The sequence below is a fragment of the Mastigoproctus giganteus genome, chromosome 6 (assembly GCF_048544385.1).
Source record: "Mastigoproctus giganteus isolate SK-2022 chromosome 6, ASM4854438v1, whole genome shotgun sequence".
In the NCBI taxonomy this organism is placed as follows: domain Eukaryota; kingdom Metazoa; phylum Arthropoda; class Arachnida; order Uropygi; family Thelyphonidae; genus Mastigoproctus; species Mastigoproctus giganteus.
The window spans coordinates 139,944,765-139,970,004 of NC_143580.1; the positions used below are offsets into that span (position 1 = coordinate 139,944,765).

Here is a 25,240-nt window from a genome sequence, read left to right on the forward strand (position 1 = left end):
GTTTGGACTGATTAATAATTGCTTTACAGCTGTTGCGAGCTTTGGTGTAGGCAGAAAATGAAACTGAAGAATTAAAAACAAGCCAATTACGATATGCAACATTCTTCTCTTGAACAGCCTTAGCACATTTATTGGAAAACCAAGGTTTAGATAAAGGACGAGATTTTAAAGTGGAGTGTGGGATAAAGGATTCCATTCCTGCAGGAATAATTTCACTGACATGATCTGAGTTTTGAAACAGTAATCCGACCAAGGAAAAGAAGAAAAGAAGTCTCGCAGGTCATCCCATTTTGCATTCTTGTAATGCCAAATAACACGAGGTTGAGAATAGCCATGAGATAAAGGTTCCAATGGAGAAGAGACAATCACCATGTTGTGATCTGAAGTGCCTAAAGGACCTCTCACTTCGACCTTGTACTTGAAGGGTTGTTCGTGAGAAAAAGATCAAGCGTATTGGCTGTATGATTAGGATTGTCCGGTATTCTTGTAGGTAAATGAACAATCTGTGCTAGGTGATTAGTAATTGCAAAAGCTTCAGCATCTCGACCTGGTGGGTTGGTGTGACTAGAAAACGGAAGCCAGCTGGAGTTGTGGACATTAAAATCACTAAGGAAAATTATCTCACTGTTAGGAAAGTTGGACTGGAGAAAGTCAAGTTGCAAAGAGAGGAAGTCAAAGAGCTCCAAGTAATTAGTGGAGTTGGGAGAATGGTAAAGACAACAGATGAATTTGACACAATGAGATAGAGAGATTTTAAGCCAGAGAAGATCAAAGAGAGGAGATTACAAATTGCCAAGTCTCTGACAGGGAATATCAGAACGGACATATGCACAAGTACCACCTTTGAGGCGAAAGGAATCATACAGTGAATAATTTGGGCATCTGAGATGAGCAGTAGTTGAATCAACCGATAACTGAGATTCTGTCAGAAAAAGTACATGGGTTTGAGATTACAATTGAGACCACATATATTTGTGAAATGAATTAGGAAGTGCTTGGGAGGTTCAGATCTTTTCGCAGATAAGCTTACTCTATTAGTTTGACAATTCATGGTGTATTCAATAGTAAGAAAAAGTGGGTGGGTCATGCTGTATGAAGTAATGAAATTTTTGGATATGGCGTACATGTGGTAAGAATATATCCTTGACATAATGTGGCCTCGACAATGCTCCCCGCATACACACTACTCGGACTCCCTCCAGTCACTATCTGGCAGAGTAGAGGTAGCAAGATTATACACTAGCTGATCCAGAAGCCTCCTAGAGAGTTACCAATAGGTTCAGTCCGGTGTATTAACTAGTGGCCGGCCTGCGAACACCGTTTTGGTTGCACCTTCACAATGGTGGGACTATTAGTAATCCTGGGTATTACCCCTATGCACAAGCAAATTGTGGACCCAGGTGTGAACCAACGTAAGCAGGGATTGAGGTGTGGTGCCTACACCACATGGAGGAATGCCGCCCCTCTGTGTTACCAGGCAATACTAGGTCGTAGATGACTCTCATCAACTGGTACAATACCACCACTTTGCTTATTGGAGGCTTGAAGTGGTGGAACCCATGTTTAGTTTTCAGAGCTAAGTTGCAGTCAACCCTTCCCCATCCCTTCTTCATGTAGTAAGACTGATGACTTTTGAGGTTATGATGGATATAATGGCGAGATCCAATCTTCCTTACGTTTCGAGGATACAGCTCTAAAACAGTGTTCGCAGGTTGGCTGTTGTTAGTACACTGGACCGAAACTATTGGTAGCATTTTTTTAGGAGGCTTCCGGATCAGCTAGTATATAATCTTGCTACCTCTACTCTGCGAGATAGTGACTGGAGAGAGTCTGAGTAGTGTGTATGATCCCCGAGGCCACGTTATGTCAAGGATCGGGGTGTATTCTTACCATGTGTATGCCTTAACCAAAATTTCATTACGCATGCCCCCACACTTTTTCTTACTATTGAATACACAGTGAATTGTCAAACTAATAGAGTAAGCTTATCTGCAAAAAGATCTAAACTTTCCAAACACTTCCTAGTTCATTTCACAAATATACGTGGTCACAATTCTAATTTCAACGATGTCCATTTCCACTTGCAGTCTGCAAACCCCATGTACTCTTTCTGACAGAATCTCAGTTATCGGTTGATTCAACTACTGCTCATCTTAGTTGCCCAAATTATTCGCTGTATGATTCCTTTCTCCTCAAAGGTGGCACTTGTGCATATGTCCATTCCAATATTCCCTGTCAGAGACTTGGTAATTTAGAATCTCCTCTTTTTGATCTTCTCTGGCTTAAAATCTCTCTACCTCATTGGGTCAAATTCATCTGTTGTCTGTTCCGTTCTCCCATCTCCACTAATCACTTGGACCTCTTCGACTTCCTCTCTTTTTAACTTGACTATCTCCATTCGAACTTTCCTAACAGTGAGGTATTTTCCTTGGTGATTTTAATGTTCACAACTCCACCTGGCTTCCATTTTCTAGTCACACCAACCAGGCTGGGCGAGATGCTGAGGATTTTGCAATTACTAATAATCTTGCACAGATTGTTATTAGGAACAATCCAATTCATTTACCTACAAGAATCCTGCACAATCCTAACCATACAGCCAACATGCTTGATCTTTTTCTCACAAAGAACCCTTCTAAGTACATGGTTGAAGTGAGTGGTTCTTTAGGCACCTCAGATAACAACTTGGTGATTGTGTCTTCTCCAATGGAGTCTTTCACTCATTGCCAATCTCAACCTTGTATTGTTTGGCATTACAAGAATGCAAAATGGGATGACCTGTGAGATTTCTTTTACTTGGTCGAATTACTGTTTCAAAACTTCTGATGTCAGTGTTTGCTCAGGTCGTGTCAGGGAAATTATTCTTGTAGGAATGGAATCCTTTATTCCACACTCCACTTTCAAATCTTGTCCTTTATTTAAACCTTGGTTTTCCAATAAGTGTGCTGACTGTTCAACGGAAGAACGTTGCATAGTTGCAGTTATTAATCAGTCCAAACTAGATTTTGAACAGGCTGAGAGTAGAAAACTTGCTTCTTGCTCTAATGGTAACCGAGCATTCTGGTCTTGTGCCAAAGCTATTAGCCACAACTTTTGCCCATCTCTGCTCCCACCCCTGTCAAAACCAGATGGTTCTGTTGTCACTTCAGCCAAGGATAAAGCTGACCTGCTAGCATCTCATTTTTCTTCCAACTCATGTTTTTTTGTTTGGGGATTTATTAGGCGCATTGGCAACTATGGCCATAGTGTGCCATACATATGGTATCCAACTGATGTATCAATGATCTTGGTAAAAATCTCCCACCATTCCCAACACGCTGCATTCAATGTCTTCCGTGAAAAGGATGTCAGAAGTATTTTGAAGAATTTTGATTCTCAGAAAGCTCCAGGTTCTTAAGTTATTTCTCCATTTGTTCTCAAAACTGAGCTCCTGAAATTACTCCTGTTCTTTGCCTCCTTTTTTTCACTTTCTTATCCCAAAGGTGTTTTTCCTTCTGCTTGGAAATTTGCTCATATCCAGCCAGTTCCTAAAATGGGTGACAAATCCCTCCCATCCCATTGCAATTACTTCTACTCTCTTTCTAAAGTAATGGAGAAATCAATTAACTGCCAACTCTTAAACTACCTAGAAACCTTCCATCTGATCAACGATCGCCAGTATGGATTCCGTCAATGTCGATCCACTAGTGATATTCCGGCTTATGTTACCCATTTATGAACAAATTCATTGGAAAGGTTCGGTGAAGCACAAGCGGTTGCTCTTGACATCTCAAAGGCTTTCGATCGTGATTGGCATAAAGGTCTTCTAAAGAAGCTTCCATCTTATTTTTTGCCAACTGTTTTTTGTAATTGGTTATTCAGTTTTCTCTCTGATCGCTAACTGAGGGTGGTGGTAGATGGCTCTCTGTCTTCTAACTTCTCCACTAATGCTGCTGTATGCCAAGGTTCAGTTCTTTCCCCAACTTTTTTCCTCTTGTATATTAATGAACTTCTTCCATTGACTAGAAATCCTATGCATAGTTTTGCTGATGATAGCACATTGCATTCTACTTTCCATTTTGAGAAACCTTGCCCTGCTCAATCAGCTTCAACTTCTCGAATATCCATTACCAATTTCTTAAATGCTGATCTCCAGGTAATTCTCCAGTGGGGCAAAGACAACTTAGTTGATTTCATTCCTTCTAAAGTTAAATCTTGTATTATATCTCGCAAAAAGGATTCTTCTGCTCCTATGCTTATCTTTGGTGACACTCCGATTTCTAGGCAAGTTGATATATCTCTTTTGGGGATTACTCTGACTTCTAATTTCTCTTGGCACAAGCACATGCGTAGCACACGCTTCTTGATTAGACTCGGGGTTCGAGCCCGTCACCACCAAATACAGAGGATGCGGAAAGGTCAGGGAATGACCACCGCATATCCCGGAGCAATATGGCTTAGTTGCTTATGCTCCTAAAAACCAAACAAACAACAACAACAAATATTGCTTCTAAAAAACTTGGTTTTCTCTTTCGCTCTCGGCATTACTTTTCTTCCAAACAGCTGTTCACTCTGTGCAAATCGCAGATCCACCCTACCATGAAATATTGTTCCCACATCTGGAGCAGTGCCCCCAAGCTTCTAGTTACCCTCCGGCTTCTAGTTTACATTCAGAAGAGGGCAGTTAGGTTAATTAATGACTTATCTGTAACAGAGTCTCTCTACTTGCTGTCTCATAGACGTATTGTTTCTGCTGCATGCGTTTTCTACAGATATTTCCATGGGCACTGTTCCTCTGAATTGGCTTCTATAATTCCCACTCTTTCTCTCTCTCTTTCAGAACAGTGCAAACACATGTCGCCACCAGCCAACATCCATTTATTGTCCAACTTCAAACTTATAGAACCAACTTTTCATCTTCATCGTTTATTCATTCAGCTGCCATTTTCTGGAACAACCTTCCTTCATACGTATTTCCTGAAAATTACAGTCTACAGAAATTCAAGTCTAATGTCAACAAGTATCTTCTCTCATCTTCTCAACATGCGACCCAAGCACAGTACTTAGTACTACAGGTTCTAATACCTCTCGTGTTTGGGATTTTCATTTTAAAAAATTAACAGTAGCGACATCCAGAGGTGAAAGTGATTCTTGCACTCTTTCTACTGGAATATGCTGCAGCCTGGAAAGCAAGGTGTTGGGGATTTCAAGACCTGATGGGCCCATGTGAAGCAAGCATACACATGAAATGTGTTAGGGTTATTGAGAATAAAACAGTTGCACATATACTTGCATGTACACTAATGCTAGGAGCATAGTGATTAAGTTTGATCAACTTGAACTACTGGTCAGTTCATCAAATGTAGACATTGTGGGATGTCCGAGAATGGTTCACTGAAGGAGTGTTGCAGAAGTTTAATATAGGAAGTACACTGTGTACAGAAAGAATTAGCATTAGTAGAGGCATTTGATGAAAGAAAGCAAGCTTATGCAGCATCAGCCAAAAAAAATAAATAAATAAATAAATAAAAAATAACCACTTCCACTTCACCCCTCTGTTCGTTCGAAATACCTGTCCAGCTGAGCCTTAAACTTATTTAGGCTATCAACTTCCATGACGAGGGATGGAAGTCTGTTCCACCAACCAACCACCCGCTGGCTAAAGGCAAATTTCCGCACAAAGGAGATACAGTACAAAAATGGAAGGGTCATGCTCTTAGTTACAAATGGGTGGCCACAATGTTGAGTCAGTTTGATTGACATAAACACTGTGAACATAAAAATGAGATTGTGTTATATTCCTAACGACTGTAATGAATATAATGAACAGCTATACAGACAAGTAGACTTGGCCAGTAAATCGGAATGTCTTATCACGGATTCTAACCTTGCAAATATTGTCTGTAACTTGGAGTTGCTAAGGCTCACATCTTGTGAGTATGGGCTTGGCACACACAGGGTTCTGAGCTGGATATCATCATTCTTTTCTTTTCTTTCTTGGTGATTCCTTTCTGCTTCTGACTCTCTCTCTCTCAGGGTAACTTGGGAATTTTTTTTGGCTGGTGCAGCCTAAGCCTCAATCTTCCTTGCACCATATGACTAATAATAATAATAAGACTTTTGTGGATTTATTGGAGATCTGTTTTCTACAGCAACAGTTTAGAGAGCGACAACAAGAGAGAGAGTGATACCCTTTGATCTGTTTATTTGCATAGAGCTTGATGCATTACAATGCTGCAGGTAAAAGAACCACTACATTGTAGTGATCACAGTGTATTAATATGGGATTTACTTAAAGATGTAACTACCATCAAGAGCAAAGGGAAGGGCTAATCATTTCGTAATAATGATTCTAATAGTCTTAGTCAGTTTTTTAATTCTATACACTGTGACCACGTGATCAATTTACCAAAAGCAAATTATAAATGGAAAACATTCAGGGAAGTAAACATCAAAGCCAACAGGTTTTTTATAGCAATTAATAAATACTGTTCAAGGCTTAGACCTGAATGGATATACAAAAATCTACTAGATATAAACTAGTCTTCCGTGAAATCAAAAGGAGGTTAGGCAAGTAAAGACATTATTATAAGTTTCTGGATGAAAATTTAAATGGGTAAGATTTCTTTACTTATGTAAACTTAAAGGAAGGGGATGAATTCACATTTGTCCATTAGATATCAGTGGCTTAGCTATTGATGATCTGCTCAGGTTGCTGACAAACTGAATAGGTAATTTTCTTCTTCATTCACACAAGAGGAATTCTTTAATGGAGGGGATGACAGAACTTTATCAAATTCTTACAGAGATCTAAATGATTTTGTGATAACTGAGAGGAAAGTGGAAGAGAAATTGTTGAAGCTAAACATAAAAGGTACCTTTGGGTGGATGAGAACTGTCGAGTTGTATTAAGGGAGGCAGCAAAATCGATAAGTATATCTTCAGTGATAATTATGAGAGCAATCTTAGATTCAAGGAAAGTTCTTGTAGTTGGAGGTGTGCAAATGTATCATAAGTTCAACATGGGTGGATCAAATGGCAACATGAAAAATTAACAAACTTTTTAGCATAACTTTTGTTCCAGGGAAAATAATGATGTCACTGGCTAAAGAAATAAAGTTGGACCATCTAGACAAGGAGTAGAAATAACACTGCAGTTACAGCTTGGGTTTGAAGAATTTTGAAGGGACGATTTTGTTTGTTGAATGTGGATACTGTGTTGTAGTAACAAAGGATCTGTATGCAAAAAATAATTTTGATATCATATAGTTAGGTTTCAGGAAATCCAAGTATATGATATTATGATTATCAAAAAGGCTTTTGATACTCTTGCACATAAAAGACTGCTGTACAGATTGGAGCAGTGCAGCATTATGTACAAGCTACTGCTGTTGATAAAGAGATAGTTAAGGGGAAAAGACAGAAAATAGTTATCAATGGACACTACCCCAGTGGACAGTAAATCATAAATATCTTATAATAGGGGATTTTAAACTTTCCAGATGTTGACGAATTTGTGGGTTGGTCACTAACACACTAGCAGGACTTTTGGGGATTTATTGGATGATTGTTTTCTACAGCAGCATGTCAGAGAGGCAACAAAAAGAAGCAGTATTCTTGACATGGTTATCAGCACTGTTTCTTTACACATTGAGAAAATAGCTAGCAAGGGTAAAGAGAAAGGATTTTGCTTTCGTAAGAGTGACTACAGTGGTCTCAAAAAGTTTTTAAATTACATGCAGTGAGACCAACTGATGATATTACCAACAGAAAATTTTTAATGAGAAGCATTCAAGGATGTAATCATAGAAGCTTATAAGCTTTTCATACCAACAAAGAAATACTGTTCATGGCTTAAACCTAAATGGATGGCAGATGAACTATTGAGACACATGACACAGAAGAAAGGTGCATGTCAGGCATAGTAATTATCAGGTGATTCAGAAGCTTATGGTGTATATAAATTAGTCTGTAATCAACTCACAAAGGAGGCTAGGCAAGCTAAGGCATATTATCAGAAGTCTCTGTCAAAGGATGCAGACACAACAAAGGCTTCTATACTAATATTAACAGTAGAAGAAAGGGGTTGAATCACATTGGGCCACTTGATGTCAATGGGTTAATGTTGATAACCCCATTGATAACCCTGCTCAGGTTGCTGACAAATTGAAAGGTATTTTGCATCTAAATTCACAAGCGGAATTCTTTAGGGGAGGGAATGCCAGAAGTTTATCGAACTTTAATGGGGAGCTAAATGACTGTGATAACTGAAAGGAAGGTGGAAGAGAAATTGTTGAAGGTATGAAGGTGAACATAAAAGTGATGCCTGAGGTGGAATGGAATCTATTCAGTTATATTAAGGGAGGCAGCAAAGCAGGTAAGGATACTTTTAGCCATAATTATGAGAGCATCCTTGGATTCAGTAGAGGTCCCTATTGACTGGAGATGTGTGAATGTATTCATAAAGGGGATTAAATGGTGACATGATTAATTATAGTCATGTTAGCGTTAAGTCTGTTCCAGGGGAAAATAATCAAGTAACTGATTAAAGAAGTAATGCAGGACCATCTAGACAAAGATACAATTATACTGTAGTAACAGCATGGATTTGTTAAGGGGGATGTTGTCTATCAAATGTGAAAAGTATGCTATGATGCAGTGACTAACTGGATTCAAAAAATAATTTGAATGTCATATACTTGAATTTCATTAAGGCTTTTAATACTGTTGCACACAGAAGTACAAACTTGAACAATGTGACGTTAAGGGCAAGTTACTGTTATAGTTAAAGAGATGGTTAAGTAGAATAAAACAGAATGATTATCAATGGGAACTACTGTTCATGGACCAATGTTAAGTGGCATTCCTAGGGTTCAATTCTGGGCCCATTGTTGTTTTCGATATTTATTAATGATATTGATGAAGGTATATCAGGATAAAAATCTGAGTTTGCAGATGATTCAAAGGTTGACAGTGTGGTTAACAACAGCAATCGGTGAACAACAACAACAAGATCTGGGAAAATTGGATCAATGGGCTGAGAATTAGCAGTTGAATTTTAACGTTGACAAATGCATGGAACTGAATATGGGTTGCAGTAATCCCAGAATAACACTGAGGATGGTAGAAAATTAAAAAAAAAATGCTTGTGATAATTGTTCAATCAGATATGAAATTCTCTAAGTAGTGTAGACATGCAGGATAGCCCATGTGGTTTTGTCAATAATATGCAGAAAGTTTTATAGAAGGGATAAGGAGGTGATTATCCCTTTGTACAATGTGCCATGGTTAGGCCACATCTTGAGTATTGTATACAGGTCTGAAAGCCTCACTTTAGGAATGATGTAGATCTACTGGAATCAGTACAGAGAAGGGCAACCAGATTGGTGAAGGAACAAAAGGGTGCTCTTAACTAGAAAGGTTTCATTTCTGCAAATTGAAATGTCTGGAGACTAATCACCTGACACTTGTTACTGGTGAGATCTGATTGAGGTGTTTATGGCCTTGAATCGATTGAGTATATGAATGTTAATGGCATTCTTCCTCTCGCTGAGACTACACACACACACACACACACACTCACACTCTCACATGGGGGGACATGAATTCAAGTTGAGAAAGGAAGGTTGCAGGTTAGAGTGTAGAAGTTTGCCTTCAGCCAGCAGGTTGTAGATTGTTGGAACTGGTATCCATCTGTTGTTTTGGAAGTGGATGATTTGAATAAATTCAAGGAAGAATTAGACAAATTCTTGGAGGGTGAGGATAGGGTGAAGTGTGCTTGTGTGTGTTTTTGGCTGATGCTGTATAAGCTTGCTTTCTTGCATCATAGGCCGCCACTACTACTGTGCTATTAGTGGAGTACCCAGGGTTCATTACTGTTTTTGTTTTCTATATTCATTAATGATATGATTGAGGTATGTCATTCTTATGTCTAACTTTGAAGATTATACGATACAAAGATGATACAGGGTGGTTAATGTCAGTATTCAAGGTAAGCTACTGCAAAAAGATACAGAAAAATAGGTATTGGGCTGAGAAATAGCAGTTGAATTTTAATAAATACAAGGTACTGCATATGAGTAGCAGTAATCCTGGATTAATGTACCAAAAATAGTTTGTTATTTGTTTTTTTTTTTAGGAGCATTAGCAACTAAGGCCATATTGCTCCGGGAATATGCGGTGGTCATTCCCTTGACCTTTCCGCATCCACCGTATTTGGTGGTGACGGGCTCGAACCCCGGTCTAATCAAGAAGCGTGTGCTACGCACTGCTGCTCCTTCCCACCTGGCTACAGAGGCGCCACACCAAAAATAGTATTACACTGAAAGTAGTGGAAAATGAAAACGACTAGGGAGGTAATTATGCAGTCAGATAATTGTGACGGTAATTGTGAAGTTGTCTGAGCAATGTAGACAGGTTATCGGGATTGCTCATGGGATTTTTGTCAATGATAAACAGGAATTTTCCTAGCTGCAATAAAGAGTTGATTTTCTCCATTGTACAAGGCAGTGGTTATGCTGTATCTTAAATGCTATATATAGGAGTGGATGCTTCATTTTAGGAAAGATGTAGAACTGCTGAACAGATGCAGTGAAGTTTGTGAGGGAAACAAGAGAATCGTCCTACCAAGAAAGGCTTCATATCTGTCAGTTACAGCATATGGAAACTATGCATTTGCCAGGTGATCTTATTGAGATATTTGAGGTTCTGAATAGATTGAGAAGGATCAATGCTGATGGTATTCTTCCTCTTGCTGAGACTACACGAGTGGGCATAAATTTAAATTGAGGATGGAGCACTGCAGGATAGATGGGCAGAAGCCTCCCTTCACCCAGTCAGTGGTTGATTGCTGTAACAAACTTCCATCTGTTGTTGTGGAAGTGGGCATTTTGAATCAATTCAAAGAAGAACTAAACAAACTATTGAATATTGTGTTTATACGATGTGCTGGTTGGAGGAATGAATGGACAGTGTTGAGAGATGAAAAAAGGCATTTCTTTTTATTAATTATTCTGTTTTAAAAGCACACTGTATACAAGGAACTCCCCGACTTACATAATACTCGACTTACGGAAATTGGACTTTATGTAATTTTTTGCTGGCAGGCGCAAACTTTAAAAAATCATGGAAACGTATTTTGCAACCCATAGGAGTAAATGGAGGTATCGTGAAAATATCATAATGTTAACCCAATAATACATTGTTTTTTTTTTTTTTTTGTAATTCGTTCCAAGTCCTTGGAAGTTGAAAATTTCGCTATATAAATAAGCTATTTATCTCGCTGAAAGGTCATATTTATAATGGAAATTGCACTACACTTTCATCGTTATCATATGTTCCTGTTATAAGAATCAATTTTGAATGCCAAATTCTAAAGCACGTTTCTGGAGGTCATGACCAAAGAACAATAAAAACAATTTGCACTTTCCAGTATATTGGGCTTTTCTGTTAGTGCATCTAATTATAAATGGGTAGTAAACTCGGTCTTGTTGCATTTGCGATAATACCTATAACTGCAATTATGTGGGTTTTTATGCTGTTATGGTGAAATGTGTTCCCCTTCACTGAAATCTTCATGGCGCCTCCGTAGCCAGGTGGGCAGGAGCAGCAGTGCGCAGCACACGCTTCTTGATTAGACTGGGGTTCGAGCCCATGCCCACCAAATACGGAGGATGCGGAAAGGTCAGGGAATGACCACCTCATATCCCCGGAGCAATATGGCCTTAGTTGCTAATGCTCCGAAAAACCAAATAACAAACAACAACAACCTGAAATCTTCATTCATATAAAAAACAAATTTTATATGCACAAAAAAGCAACAAGTATTACAATCATGAAGGAAAAGCGACCAACGAAAACTGCAATTGATGGTAGTGCCAGGAAACGAAACAAAATTCATTTAGAAACGAAGATGAAAAAGATTAAGAAGTATGAAGCAGGACAAAGTTTGTTGCAAGGGAATTAGGTCTTGCTGCTTCAACAGTGAATGCTATTTTAAAGGACAGTGCGTGTATAAAAGAACATGTCGAAGTATCAATGCACTTAAGATCAACAGTGATCACAAAACAGCGTTCAGGTGCTATATCAAAGATGGAACAGCTGTTAATAATATGGATGGAAAATCAGACTCAAAAGCAAGTGACCCTGAGTCTAATGACCATTCAAGCAAAATCATCAAGAATTTATAAAGATATTAAGGATAAGTACGGTGAACCCCAACCCAAGTTCGTGGCAAGCAACGGGTGGTTTAATAGGTTCAAGCATCGCGTTGGTTTCCACAATGTTAAAGTATGCAGTGAAGTCGCCAGTGTGGGTTCTGCAGCTGCAGAGAAATTTTGTGATGTGTTGGAAAAAATTATTGAAGAAGGCGACTATTCAACGCCTAAAATTTTTAACGTTGATGAGACTGCTCTGTATTGGAAAAAAATGCCGGATCGAACATACATTGCCAAAGAGGAAAATACAATGCCAAGTTTCAAGGCATCAAAAGATAGGGCTATGCTCTTGCTTGGGGCTAATGCAGCAGGAGATTACAGATTAAACCCACTGCTTGGAAATCCTCGTGCATTTAAGGGAATCAATAAAACCACCCTACCCGTGCATTTCTGATCGAAACAGAGAGCATGGATAACAATATATCTCTTTGAGGATTGGTTTAAATGCTGCTTCATTCCCGAGGTCGAAAAATGTAAAGACGACGTTCCTTTCAAGATTTTGCTTCTATTAGATAATGCTCCTGGACATCCTGTGCATCTAGCTGATTTCAATTTTAAGTGAGAGTCTTATTTCTACCGCCAAACACTACTTCACTCATCCAACCTATGAATCAGGGTGTTATTTCAAATTTAAAAGCATACTATTTACACACAACATTTGCTCAGACATTGTCTGCAGTAGATGATGAGAAAAATTGTATGTTAAGAGACTTTTGTAAATCTTACAATATTTACCACACCATCTTAAACATTAATGAGGCCTGAGCAGAAATTACCAAAAGTTGTTTAAATGGAACATGGAAGAAAATATGCCCACGGCACGTAAAAGGCTTTGAAAGATTTGAAAAAGACGAATCATATGAAGAGGTTACAGATAAGATCGTAAAGGTTGCAGAGCTACTTCAGTTGGAGGTTGATGCCAAAGATGTGGAGGAGTTAATAGAGGAAGAAAAGAAGAAGAACATATTGACTTGCAGGCAGTGATAGTGAAAGAAGAAAATGCTGACGAAGCTCAAGATGAACCAAATGACGAGCCAAGACGCTTCATCACCAGAGAGAGAGAGAGAGATGGCAATGGCATTTTGTGAAATTGCATTGGCAACGGCGAGGTTTGAGAAGATGGATCCTGACAGTGAACGATTCTTAAAATTTAACAGAGGGGTGAATGATATGCTTGCTACAAAGAAATCTACGATGAAAAGAAAAAAGCCATCATCCAGTCATCCGTTAATATGTTCTTTCGTAAGGTTGAGCAGCCGACCCCTTCTAAATCTCAATTTCCGCAGCGGTGTATTTATCAGCTGAAGACGTTGATTCTGGCAACAATGCTCGAGAGGTTAAACGTACTGACGTTATGCCTGTCTCCTCTTTTTTTGTAATTTTATAATTTTGAAAATTTTTTAAATTGCATGTTTTGTAATTTTTTCTGCGCTTGAGATAAAAAATTGAATAAATACAATATATGATTCTATTTACATGTTCGTTGAACATTTCCTTTTTGATTCAATCAATTCAGCAAGCACAAGCATGGAGAAAATTCTGACTTACGTAGCATTAATGAACTTGTTTTTTCACACACACACACAGTGATCACTGAAATTTGACCAGTCCATCTCTAAATGAAAAAAGAAATCACATGGTAGTTTCTAGGTAGGTAGTTTTTTGGAGCTACCTAATTATAACACTATTGATTTGTAATTATGGTTTTGTTAAATTGCTGTTCTAAACTTTAGAGCCGTAAACAGTGATTTGTATTAATTTTGTTGCAAATCAACGAAAGTTCATCCAATGGACTATGCTGCATAGCTCATAGTATAAAAAGCTGAACAGCTTCCTAGACTAGAGCAGTAGTGATTTGCATCTGCTCATGCAAGTGAAAGTGATAAAGTAGCAGTTATGGGACATAGTAAAGATATCACCAGTTTTAAAAAAGGCATGATTGTGGTTAAGGTTTGCAAAGAATGGTTTTGAACAAGTCAGACTGCCTTTCTCTGACAGAACTGTAAAGGATTACACAAAATGGTAAGCAAAGGGTGCAGAGCATTGTACAGGCTCATCAGCAGGTCATTGAATGATAGTTGATATCACAATACAATATGGGGAATGCATAAACAATATCCCAAATGTTATATGCCGGACACTCAAACATATGGGATTCCACAGCAGATGACCAAGGGACACCCTCTCCTCGCCACCGATCATTGTCAATGGAAAATTCTGTGGTGTCAACAACATGCTGGTTGGACACTGGAGGACTGGAAACAAGTGTGCTGCTGAGATGAGTCCATATACCTGGTGTAACACGCTGACAGATGCCTCTGGGTGTAGCGTAATCAACACAAGTCCATGGACCCATCAAGTGTCCAGGCAGGTGTTGGTGGAGCATGTTTTGCCAATTAGGACCTCTGGAGCATGTGAACCAGTTCACTGGTTAACCAGCAGCTCTTAGAAAACCACATGCACCCTGTCATGTTGAATTTTTTCCCAGCCAGAAAAGGGATCTTCCAAGGAGATATTGCACTATGTCACCTGTGGAATGTTTTTGACTGGGAAGTGAAGCAAGGCTTTCAGCTGCCATCTCTTCTGACACCATGGAAAGCCTTGCAGGCAGCTTGGCTGCAGATCCCTCTGCTCATCTTCATACTAATGGAGTCAATTCCTAGGCCAGTGACTACTGTAATAAAAATTTTTTTAAAAAAATTAAAATTAGTATAGTTTTACTCAAAAATTGGTTTTAAAGTTTTATTAATTCTGTACTTAACTTTTTTTCCCTCCATACTTTAATTCTTTATTTTATGACTATCTATTACTGTAGTTTTTTAATTTCCTGTTCATTTTACACTGGAAAAAGAACACGATGAAACGAAGTCTTTAAATTTCTTAAATTTCACACTTACACGTGATATGAATAAAATATAATATAACATTTATCGTAAGCCTACAAATACTGGTATGTTCCTTCACTAATAATTATCACCCATTTGCTTACAAAAGGTCCATTATATTCAACCAATTTCTTAACGCTTATAAATATAACACAACTGAGCCCACTTGGAGATTGAGGTATTGACCAAAAGTTTTTAAATAAAGGTTATCCCCTCACCACTATTAACCAAATCAAATTACAAACAAAAAACAGGTCACAAAATATCACACCAATAATAAAAAATACGTTATTTCCATTCCATGTTGAATAATAGCACAAACAACTTAGTAGACTCTTTAAAGATACAGAATTTAAAATTGTAGCAAGACCAGTGCAGAAACTACATACTGTTCTGAAAAATCGCACAGTCCTTTCTTCTTTTTCGGTACAAGTAAATGACCTTGTATATAATATTTCTTATAGTGAATGCAACTATTTTGTCAAGGCCGGACTCATTTTACCCTAGATTTGAGGGGTGAAACAACATGCCACTTCTGTCCGTACTTTGCATGCAACTGTGTCAGAATTGGCTTTTCATGGCGTAAATGAGTAAAATTTATTTTTAATGAGAAAAAATTCGAAACATTCAACACAACTACACAAAATTATTAATTGCTGAAACCCTTGAAATTAAATTGCACGAAAATTCTATCAACAGGTGTTGTCCCCACCTCGTCTTGGATTCATGATCTTTTATACGCATGCACCAAGACAAATAATCCTCCATTTTATATCTTGGCACACATACACACATTGCATTATTTCCAACCTGTAATCAAGACAGTTTGTCGAAAAGCTTAGCCAGCTTAAGGAAGGAAAGTTTCTTAAAATTGTTTTAATTATTTCATTACCATGATCTTAATTTATTTTATCACCGTGATCAATTCTCTCGTTTTAATTAATTTTGGCACAATGTCTTCTCTCACTCAGTTTCATGGGGGTGGTTTGGTGTGTTTTGGGGTTGGATTGGGGTCCTTGCCCTTCAGTCCCAACGTGCATTGAATCATTTAGGGTGCTGTGAGTGCAAGTATTCATTAAAATTATTTTATCCGCGCAAAATTTTGCGCAGGCCTCTTAAGCCTGAAGTTATTCTATGGACCAGATTGAGGTAATCTCTTTTATTCTTTTAAATTTCCTGTTTTGTAATTTCTCCTATATGTAATACTGTTTCTTCAGTAATGCTATTTTCTTTGTTTTCTGGTATTTGCTGTTCTTAACTTTTTATAATGTTTTTTAAATAATTTACCTTTAACCAATTTATTATTTATATTTATTTTTATTATTTATTATATTTATACAAGGGCTGTTCAATAAAGAATGATTATAAATTTTTCATGAACCGCTGTACTCCTATTTCTAGCCAAATTGTGGAATTTAAGACCAAACCAAGCTGCATCATAGCAACTGTGCAGCTGAATCAAATGCACAGTGTGACCTTGACTGTCGGTCAAGTTGATGCCTGTTCAGTTTCGCCTACATAACAGTGGACATGACATGCGAGAGATAGTATACTGCTCTAAATTTTGTTTCCGTCTCAAGAAAACATCATCTAAAGTATATGAAGTCTTAAAAGAGACTTATGATGAATCTGTGCTTCCTTATAGCACACTCGCCAGTGGTTTAGAATGTTTTAAGATGGACATGATTCATTCACAAAAATCGGCAGTCCTGTAGCTGCAGCCACTGCTGTCACCACTGAAACCATAAACACTGCTTCTATAATCACAAGAGAAGATCATTATATAACAATACGGCAACTGGGAAAAATGTTGAGAATATCAGTAGGAAGCATGTACAGTATTTTCCATGACCATTTGCATGTGACGTGTTTGTGCACGCTGGGTTCAGCAGTTTGTCAGGAGCTGCCACAGATGGTTACTGAAGATAATGAGGTTCTGCACAAAGTGATAACTGGTGGATGAGACATGACTTCATCATCACCAACACCATAAAAAGTCAAAGTTGTGGCTTCTGCTGGGAAGGTTTTTTGTCACCTCTGTTTTTGACATTCATAGAATGGTTTACCAGCTTCTTATTATTATTGTTGCTCTTATATTATTTCTCCCTGATTGGGGGCTCCACCTCTTGAGGGGTATTGCTACCAAGTACACAGGGTGGTTGTTGTTATGTCTGGTGTTACTGTTGGTCAAGGAACTCTGACTATCCTACAGGTGTTCCGGGTTGCGACTTTCTGGAGTTCCTTGTAGGTGTTCACTGGGAGACCTATTGCTGTTATGTAGGGTCTTTGGCACCATACCTGTGGTTGACACGATGATCGGGATGGTCGTTACTTGTTGCATATGCCACATCTCTTTGATCTCCTGTTTTAGGTTCGTGTACGTCCCGACTTTTTCCCCATGGATGTTCTGCAGGTTGCCAGTGTTGGGTACCGCTATGTCAATTAGACATAGTGATACCCAACACTGCTACTATTGTTATTATTATTATTATTATTATCCATATGGTGCAAGGAAGCCTGAGGCTTATGCTGAACCAGCCACAAAAAAAAAAAAAAAAAAAAAAGTTCCACGTGATACCCTTTTCTTGAATACTTCCCCCCTTTTATTTTCTATCGTTTCATTAGTTTAGTTCATATATATATATATATATATATATAATTCTTTCTTATCTCAATTCTCTTTCTTTAGGTGCCATACTGCATACCAAGTGCAACTGGTACAGCAAATACACGTGTCAGGTAAGTTCATGTAATACATGCACAAACACATTTCAAAAATTCTTAACGAAGCTAAAGTAATTTTTTATTATTATCACTATGGGATTTACCTGTTAGTGTAATTAAGTTCTAATACCTCAGTGAATTCTTTTAATTCATATATATTCATTCTGTTTAGTTCATTTATTCATTCAAACAAGTATTGCTTTCTTTCCTTTTTTGAAAAGGTTAAATAACACTGGTCTGCATTTTAAGAAAATTTCTCTGATTTTACTCCTAATAAGAAATCTGAACTACATTTTCAATGGCAGTTCGAAAGTTACTTGAAATTTACTCTGTTATTATTTCAGAAATTTTTAGAAATAAATAACAATAAAAATGTTGATGAAGATGATTTCTGATTTATTTATTTTGTATTTTTTACAGATTTTACAAAGAGATTATTCTTATATAAAAATACAGAAAAACAGATATATATCAAAGGCTGTGTCCTGCTGTCAAGCATAGATGGCCACAAACTGGATTTATTTTAAACTACACTAGGTTGACTTCCTCAGACAGCTAGTATTGGTAGTTGTTCCTCCTTTTAGCATCCAGCACTAGTAGGCCAGTTGCCAATGTGGCATGAAATAACAAAAAAATACCAACTAGTTTGCCACATATTGACATTCCATCTGCTTGATACCTTTTTTCAATTTATTTTATATCCTGATGAAATCTTTCCTCCTGCTTTTCACTTAAGCTACCTAAATCTTCTGGTAAATAGTTGATGTGAGAGTGCAAAAGTGCACCTTAACATTCATATTGCAGCCTAGTTTCCCAGATTTTTACAGCATGTCACTCATGATTGTCTCATAATCTGGGTGTTTATTGTTTCCCAAAAAATTTCACACTACATTTTCAGTTTGGTTTGTGGATTCTTCTAATACGGAGTCTAGCAGTAATTTGCATATTTGAGGTCCAACAAAAATTCTTGCTTTTATTTTTTTATATATATGAGCATTGAAGATTTAGCACAAACATACTTGAAACAATTATTCCCTTTATTATTCAGTGTTGGACAAACTCTTTCATTAAACTTAGGTTTAAAATGCTGGGGAGATAACTGTACTTCATTTAGATCCAATAGGGACAGAGATTATCTTGGTGGCCACACTTTCCTTTCCCAGTGGTCACTTCTTGCTCGACTATCCCACTCACACAGAAAGTAAGACATTTTTGTGTAACCAAGTTGTTGGCTGAATAGCAGGCCAGTAGCTTTAAAGTCTTCACACACTAGTCAACCATGATCCTTGTACTAAATTTGTTCTAAAAGAAGCTTAAAATTTTTGTAGTTTTCTTTTAAGTGTGCTGAATGGGCAGCAAATGCATAACATACTTGTTTTTATTATGAAGGGGAATTCCTTTGAGGTTTTGATTTGATGAATCAATAAATAGCCTCCACCCTGTTGGATGGTAGGGAATTTCAAAAAAGCTTAACTGCAGGAGTGTTGTTGCAATATGTCATTGAACCTTCTTTTTAAAAATGGGGAACCAATTCTTTTTCACAATCTCTGTACTGTCCATTTCCACTTACAATATGCCAATTCCAGCTTACTTCTGACAGAATACCAATTATCAGTTTATTCGACCACAACTCATCTCATTTGTCTTAATTATCCGCTGTACAATTCCTTTCACTTCAAAGGTAGCACCTGTGCATATGTCCACTCTGATATTCCCTCTCAGGGACTTAGTAATTTGGAATCTCCTCTTTTTGATCATCTCTGTCTTAAAATATCTCTATCCCATTCTGTCAAATTCATCCGTTGCTTCTGTCGTTCTCTCAACTTCACTAATCACTTTGAACTTTTTGACTTTCTTTCTTTGAAACTTGACTTTCTCCAGTGCAACTTTCTTAACTTTGAGGTAATTTTCTTTGTCACCCTTTTTAGGAACTGACTGGCATGAGCCAGTCAGTTCTTAAAAAGGGTGACAAAGGGTGAAAATTTCCAAGCAGAAGGAAAAATACGAGTGGTATAAGAAAGTGCAAAAAGGTGACACAGAACAGTAGTAAGCTCAGGAGCACAGGTTTTAAGAACAAGTGGAAAAATACTATTAGCATCTGGCACTTTCTTGGCATTGATTGTTCAAAATTCTTCTGACCTCCATCTGGCTTCAGTTTTCTAATCACGCGGACCCAGCTGGTCAAGATGCTGAGGCTTTTGCAATTACTAATGATCTTGCACAAATTGTTCATATACTTATCAGAATACTAGATAATTTGCACTTTCTTATACCCCTGGAATTTTTCCTTCTACCCTTGATCTTTAACTCATAAACAGTACAGTCTAGGTGAGTGGTCCACTAAGTATCTAGGTCACAATTTGGCAATGGTTTCTCCTCCAATAGTCTTTCTTTTGTAGCCATTCTCATGTTGTTTGGCATTACAAGAATGCAAAATTGGGATGATTAGCAAGATTTCAGCAAGATTACCTTAGTTGGATTATTGTTTTAAATCTTCTGATGTCAATGATTAATCAGACTGTGTCAGTGAAATTATTTTTGTAGGGATGAAACACTTGATTCCACACTCCACCTTAAAATCTTGTCCTTTATCCAAATCTTGGTTTTGCAGTAAATATGATAAGTCTATTCAAGATAAGAATGTTACATATCACAATTATCTTGCATCCAAATCTCCAGGTTCATTTTTACTTACACCAAAGCTCAAAACAAGAGCATTTATTAATCAGTCAAACTTGATTTTGAACAGACCAAGAGGAGAAAACTTGCTTCTTGTTTAAATGACAATTGAGCATTCTGGTCTCTAGCTAAAGCTATTAGCCACAACTTTTGTCAAGTTAAAACCTGTTAGTTTTTTTACCATCTCATCTAAAGATAAGTGACTTTCCTTCTGCCTCTTGCTGATGACGATGATCATCATCGTCATCAACAATTTTCAATCCACTGCAGATTGAAGGCCTCTCCCGCAACTTTCCAGTTCCTTCTGTTTTGTGCCATGGCCATACATTTACTACCCACGAACCATTGAATTTCATCTGTCCATCTCTGTTGTTGTCTTTCAGGTTTTCTTTTAGCTCCCCTTGGGTACCATTCTGTTATTTTCTTAGTCCATCTGTCATCATGTCTTCAAGCTATGTGTCCTGCCAAGTCCATTTCCATTCTTTAGTTTTGATAGGAATGTCCTTTACTTGTGTTTGCTGCCTAATCCATGTGTTTCTCTTCTTATCCAACAGTCAGTTTCATAATATACTTAGTTCCATTCTTCGCTGTGTAGTTTTCAGCTTCTCTTCCATTCTTTTGGTGAGTGCCCAAGTTTCACTTCCATACGTCATGATGAGGAGTATACATTGGTTCATTATTTTACATTTCAGACAAATTGTGATATTGCTCCTCAGTATATTTCCTGAATGCTATCCATCCAAAATTTATTCTTCTCTTGACTTCCACCCGTCACCACCAAATACGGATGATGCGGAAAGGTCAAGGGAATGACCACCGCATATTCCAGGAGCAATATGGCCTTAGTTGCTAATGCTCCTAAAAACCAAATAACAAACAATCTTGACTTCCAGCCATTTATCATTATTACAGCTAATAACTTATCCCAGATAAGTATATGACACCACCTTTTCAATTACTGCTCCTTCAATCATTATGTCCCTTTCTGTGGCATACTTGTTCATCATTACTTTTGTTTTAGCCATATTCGTATTTAGTCCGAAATCCTTTATAGCTCCGCATAACTGATTAAGGTTTTCCTCTAATTCTTCAGGATCATGGCTTATGATCACAATGTCATCTGCAAATCGTAAATGGTTTAGGTACTCTCCATTCACATTGACTCCTTTCTGCAACCAGTCCAATATTCTGAAAGCTTCCTCAAGGGCTGCAGTAAACAACTTTAGAGATATTGTCTCCTTGTCAAACTCCTTTCTAAATTTTAAATTTGCTACTGTCTTTGTTTAGTCTAATAAAGGAGGTAGCATTCTCATATATTTGTTTCAAAATCATAATGTATGGGGTGTCTATGCCTTGTCTTTCCAGTGCCTGAAACATTGCTTTATGCTGTATGAAGCCAAATGCCTTTTCATAATCCACAAATGCCAGGCATAATGGTGTTTTATATTCATTTGCTTTCTCCATTAGCTGTGATATTACATGAAGGTGATCCATAGTTGAGAATCTTGTCCTAAAGCCAGCTTGCTGTTTCGGTTGATTCTCATCAAGTATTCTTTCTAATCTGTTAGTGATGATGGACAATCAAATAAATAAAAATAAAATCTTGTGAACAACTTGTAGATGTGGGACAGCAAGCTAATTGGTCTATAATTTCCAAATTTTTTATTTATTTTTTTTTCCTTTCTTATGCAGCAAAATTATGATTGCATTATTCCACTCCTTGGGGGCCATGCATTTCCTAATGTATTTTTTGAAAAGTCTTACCAGTTTCTGTGTCATGTCTCTTCCTCCCAATTTTAACAACTCTACAGTAACTTCACCTTCACGCGGGGCTTTTTGATTCTTCATTTCTTCAATGCATGGTCTATCTCATCAGAATGGATATAGGTATGTCGCATGTGTTGCAAATTTGATGATATTGATGAACAACTTTCTATCATTTTCAGTACACTCCATTCAGTGCCTCCTGTGGTCTTCCAGCCAAAGAATGCCTGTAGATCCTGGTTGGTATTTCTTCACTTTTTCTTAAAACCTATGCGGCTGAGTTTATTCCTTCTCTGTGTCATCTTTTTACACCTTCTAATTTCACTGGTGTTTTTTCTTCTGCTTGAAAATTTGCTGATATCCAGCCAGTTCCAAAAAAAATGGTGACAAATTCCTTCCATCCAATTATTGTCCCATTGCACTAACTTTGCTTTTTAATGTAATGGAGGAATCCATTAACTACCAACTCCAGAACTATCTAGAAACCTTCCAATCTGTCAATATGGATTCCATCAGTATCAATCCACTGGTGATATTATTAGCTCATGTTACCCATCTATGGACAAATACATTGAAAAAGTCTAGCATAACTCAAGCAGTTGCTCTTGACATTTCATTGGCTTTTGGTCATGTTTGGGATAAAGGCCTTCTTAATAAGCTTCCATCTTATGGTTTGCCAACTGTTTTTGTATTTGGTTATCTAGTTTTCTCTGACCGCTCCCTGTGGGTGATGGTAGACTCAAGAGTAATTCAATGATTCATTGACTGGAAATCCTATCCATAGTTTTGCTGATGATAGCACATTGCAATCCACATTCCGGTTTGAGAAACCTTGCCCTGCACAAATAGCTTCAAAAAAATTGGTAGTGGATATCTGAGATATCCACTACTAATTGCTTTAAATGCTTATCTCCAGGTTATATTTGCCCCATTGGAGAAATGGGGCAAAGGTAACTCGGTAAATCACATATCTTTTAGGGTTTACCCTGATTTCTAATCTCTCTCTCTCTCTCTCTTTTGCCATTAGCACATCACAAATATTGCTTTCTATCCATCTAGAAAACTGGGTTTTCTCTTTTGCTCTCTGTGTTATTTTTATTCTAAATAGTTATTCATTCTGTACAAACCTCAAATCTGACCTACCATTGAATGTTTTCCACATCTCTGGCGGTGCGCCCATAATCTCTCTCAGGCTTCTTAACTCCATCCAAAAGAGGTTAATTAGATTAATTATCACCCAACTCTTATATTTTCCATTCTCCCCACTCCTTGTCTCTCAAATGTTCTGTTTCTACTGCATGCCTTTTCCTTAGGTACTTCCATGGCCTCTGTTCTTCTATATTGGCTTCAATAATCTCCCCCCCCCCCTTTAAGTTACAATCAGTTCAAGTCTAATGTTAACAAGTATCTTCTTTCATCTTCTCAACCTTCAATTCATGCACAGTTCTATTGTATGGTTACTATAGGTTTTAACCAAAAATTTTTTAATTAAGGGCTAGTGAGACTGAATTTGGAATATTGTGTTGAGGTCTTGAAGGCTTAGCAAATTAGGCTAAATTCTGAAAAATTCTTAAATCTTGAAAATTACACTCTGCAGAAATGCAAGTCTGATGTCAATAAGTATCTTCTTCTGTCTTCCGAACTTCATCCCATACGTGCTACCAAGTATGATAGGTTCTGATACCTTTTGTATTTGGAGTTTTCATAAAAAAAAAATGTGATTGCTAATTTCAAAGAAATACTGCTATATCATATTCATTAAATGTTTGGAGACTACAATTGGAGAAAAAAGTCTACTTTAAAGGGATGTTTCAATGTCAAGAAGTAATGTCAACGTTACTTTTTTCCGTGATAAAATCAGTTCCTACTGTATGACTACTACTAAATGAAGTTATGGCCTGAATTTATAGCCAGTTTCCCCAGATTCCTTGAGAAAAATGCAAGAAAGTACTGTTCATTTTGGAATTAGAGCCTTGTAATATTGAACTTTTTGTGGTGCATGCTAATAAGCTAAACACACTCAAGCCTTGATTCAGTTGAGTGAATTCAAGGCCTCAGAAGAATTACCAGTGATAAAGAGATGGAGAAGAAAAAACTAAAAAAAAAATTTGACTCTAGATTTCTTCAGGCATTGGGTGGCAATAAAGGAGGAGCCTTTAGGTTACCACTGGAATGCAGAGAGATTCTCCAATAACCCTGGACAGTGCCCTAATTGCAAAAGGATCTTACTTGCAGCAAGGGTTCAAAATGGATAATTTCATGAAGTAGATCACTTGTCAGGATAATACACACAGAAGGCAGTTACACATATACATGACATTACAAATGCATTTGATGAAGCAGAGTGGTATTCTGTCATCCATTCTGAGCCCTGCTTGTAGCAGTGAGGATTGGTTCCTACTAATCTTCACTGTAATAAAGAAATCCAGAATGACTGAAGTAGTCTAACAAGTAATCAACTCTAGATTACTTTTTCAAGAAGAAGTAATGACGATGCCTTCAGAAATCTACAGTCCACAACTTCTAGATTTTAAGTTGCTGGTGAGTAGATTGAAGGTGACCTCTCCTTCAAGGAGTAAACTATGATGTGTATATTGTACATACTTAATTAATAAACTTAAACTAGTTTGTATTGCCGATTTTTATCTCAGTAACACATGTATTACACAAGTTCGTGACTTGTCTAGAATAGTTAGCATTATAACATTTGAGTTGATTGCTCCATATTCATTATTTCTTTAGGTCCATTCACAGATGAGTATATGTGAGGCTGTCACAGATATTCATCAGGGTTGCTACCTAGGTGTCTAAAGAACTGATGGAACTAATATTCAGGTAACACTTTAGTCAAGTGGGCCAAATTTCATCAGTTGTTTTGCAACAACCAGATCCTCTGCTTGCACCTTCATGATGTAGAACTCTAAGTATCCCTGGATATAACTCCTGTGTGCAAGTCCTGAAACATGATCACTAGTATACTGGAAAGGGCCACCT

General features: G+C 37.5%; 1 protein-coding gene across 1 annotated transcript in view; it reads left to right on the top strand.

Annotated features, from left to right (window-relative positions):
• The window catches only part of LOC150084620 (uncharacterized), a 582,065-nt gene that overhangs the window by 166,424 nt on the left and 390,401 nt on the right, over positions 1 to 25,240 (top strand). The window contains exon 7 of the mRNA XM_090376306.1: positions 17,769 to 17,818. Coding sequence (XP_090232432.1) covers positions 17,769 to 17,818 — 50 coding nt within the window. The remainder of the gene's footprint in view (positions 1 to 17,768; positions 17,819 to 25,240) is intronic.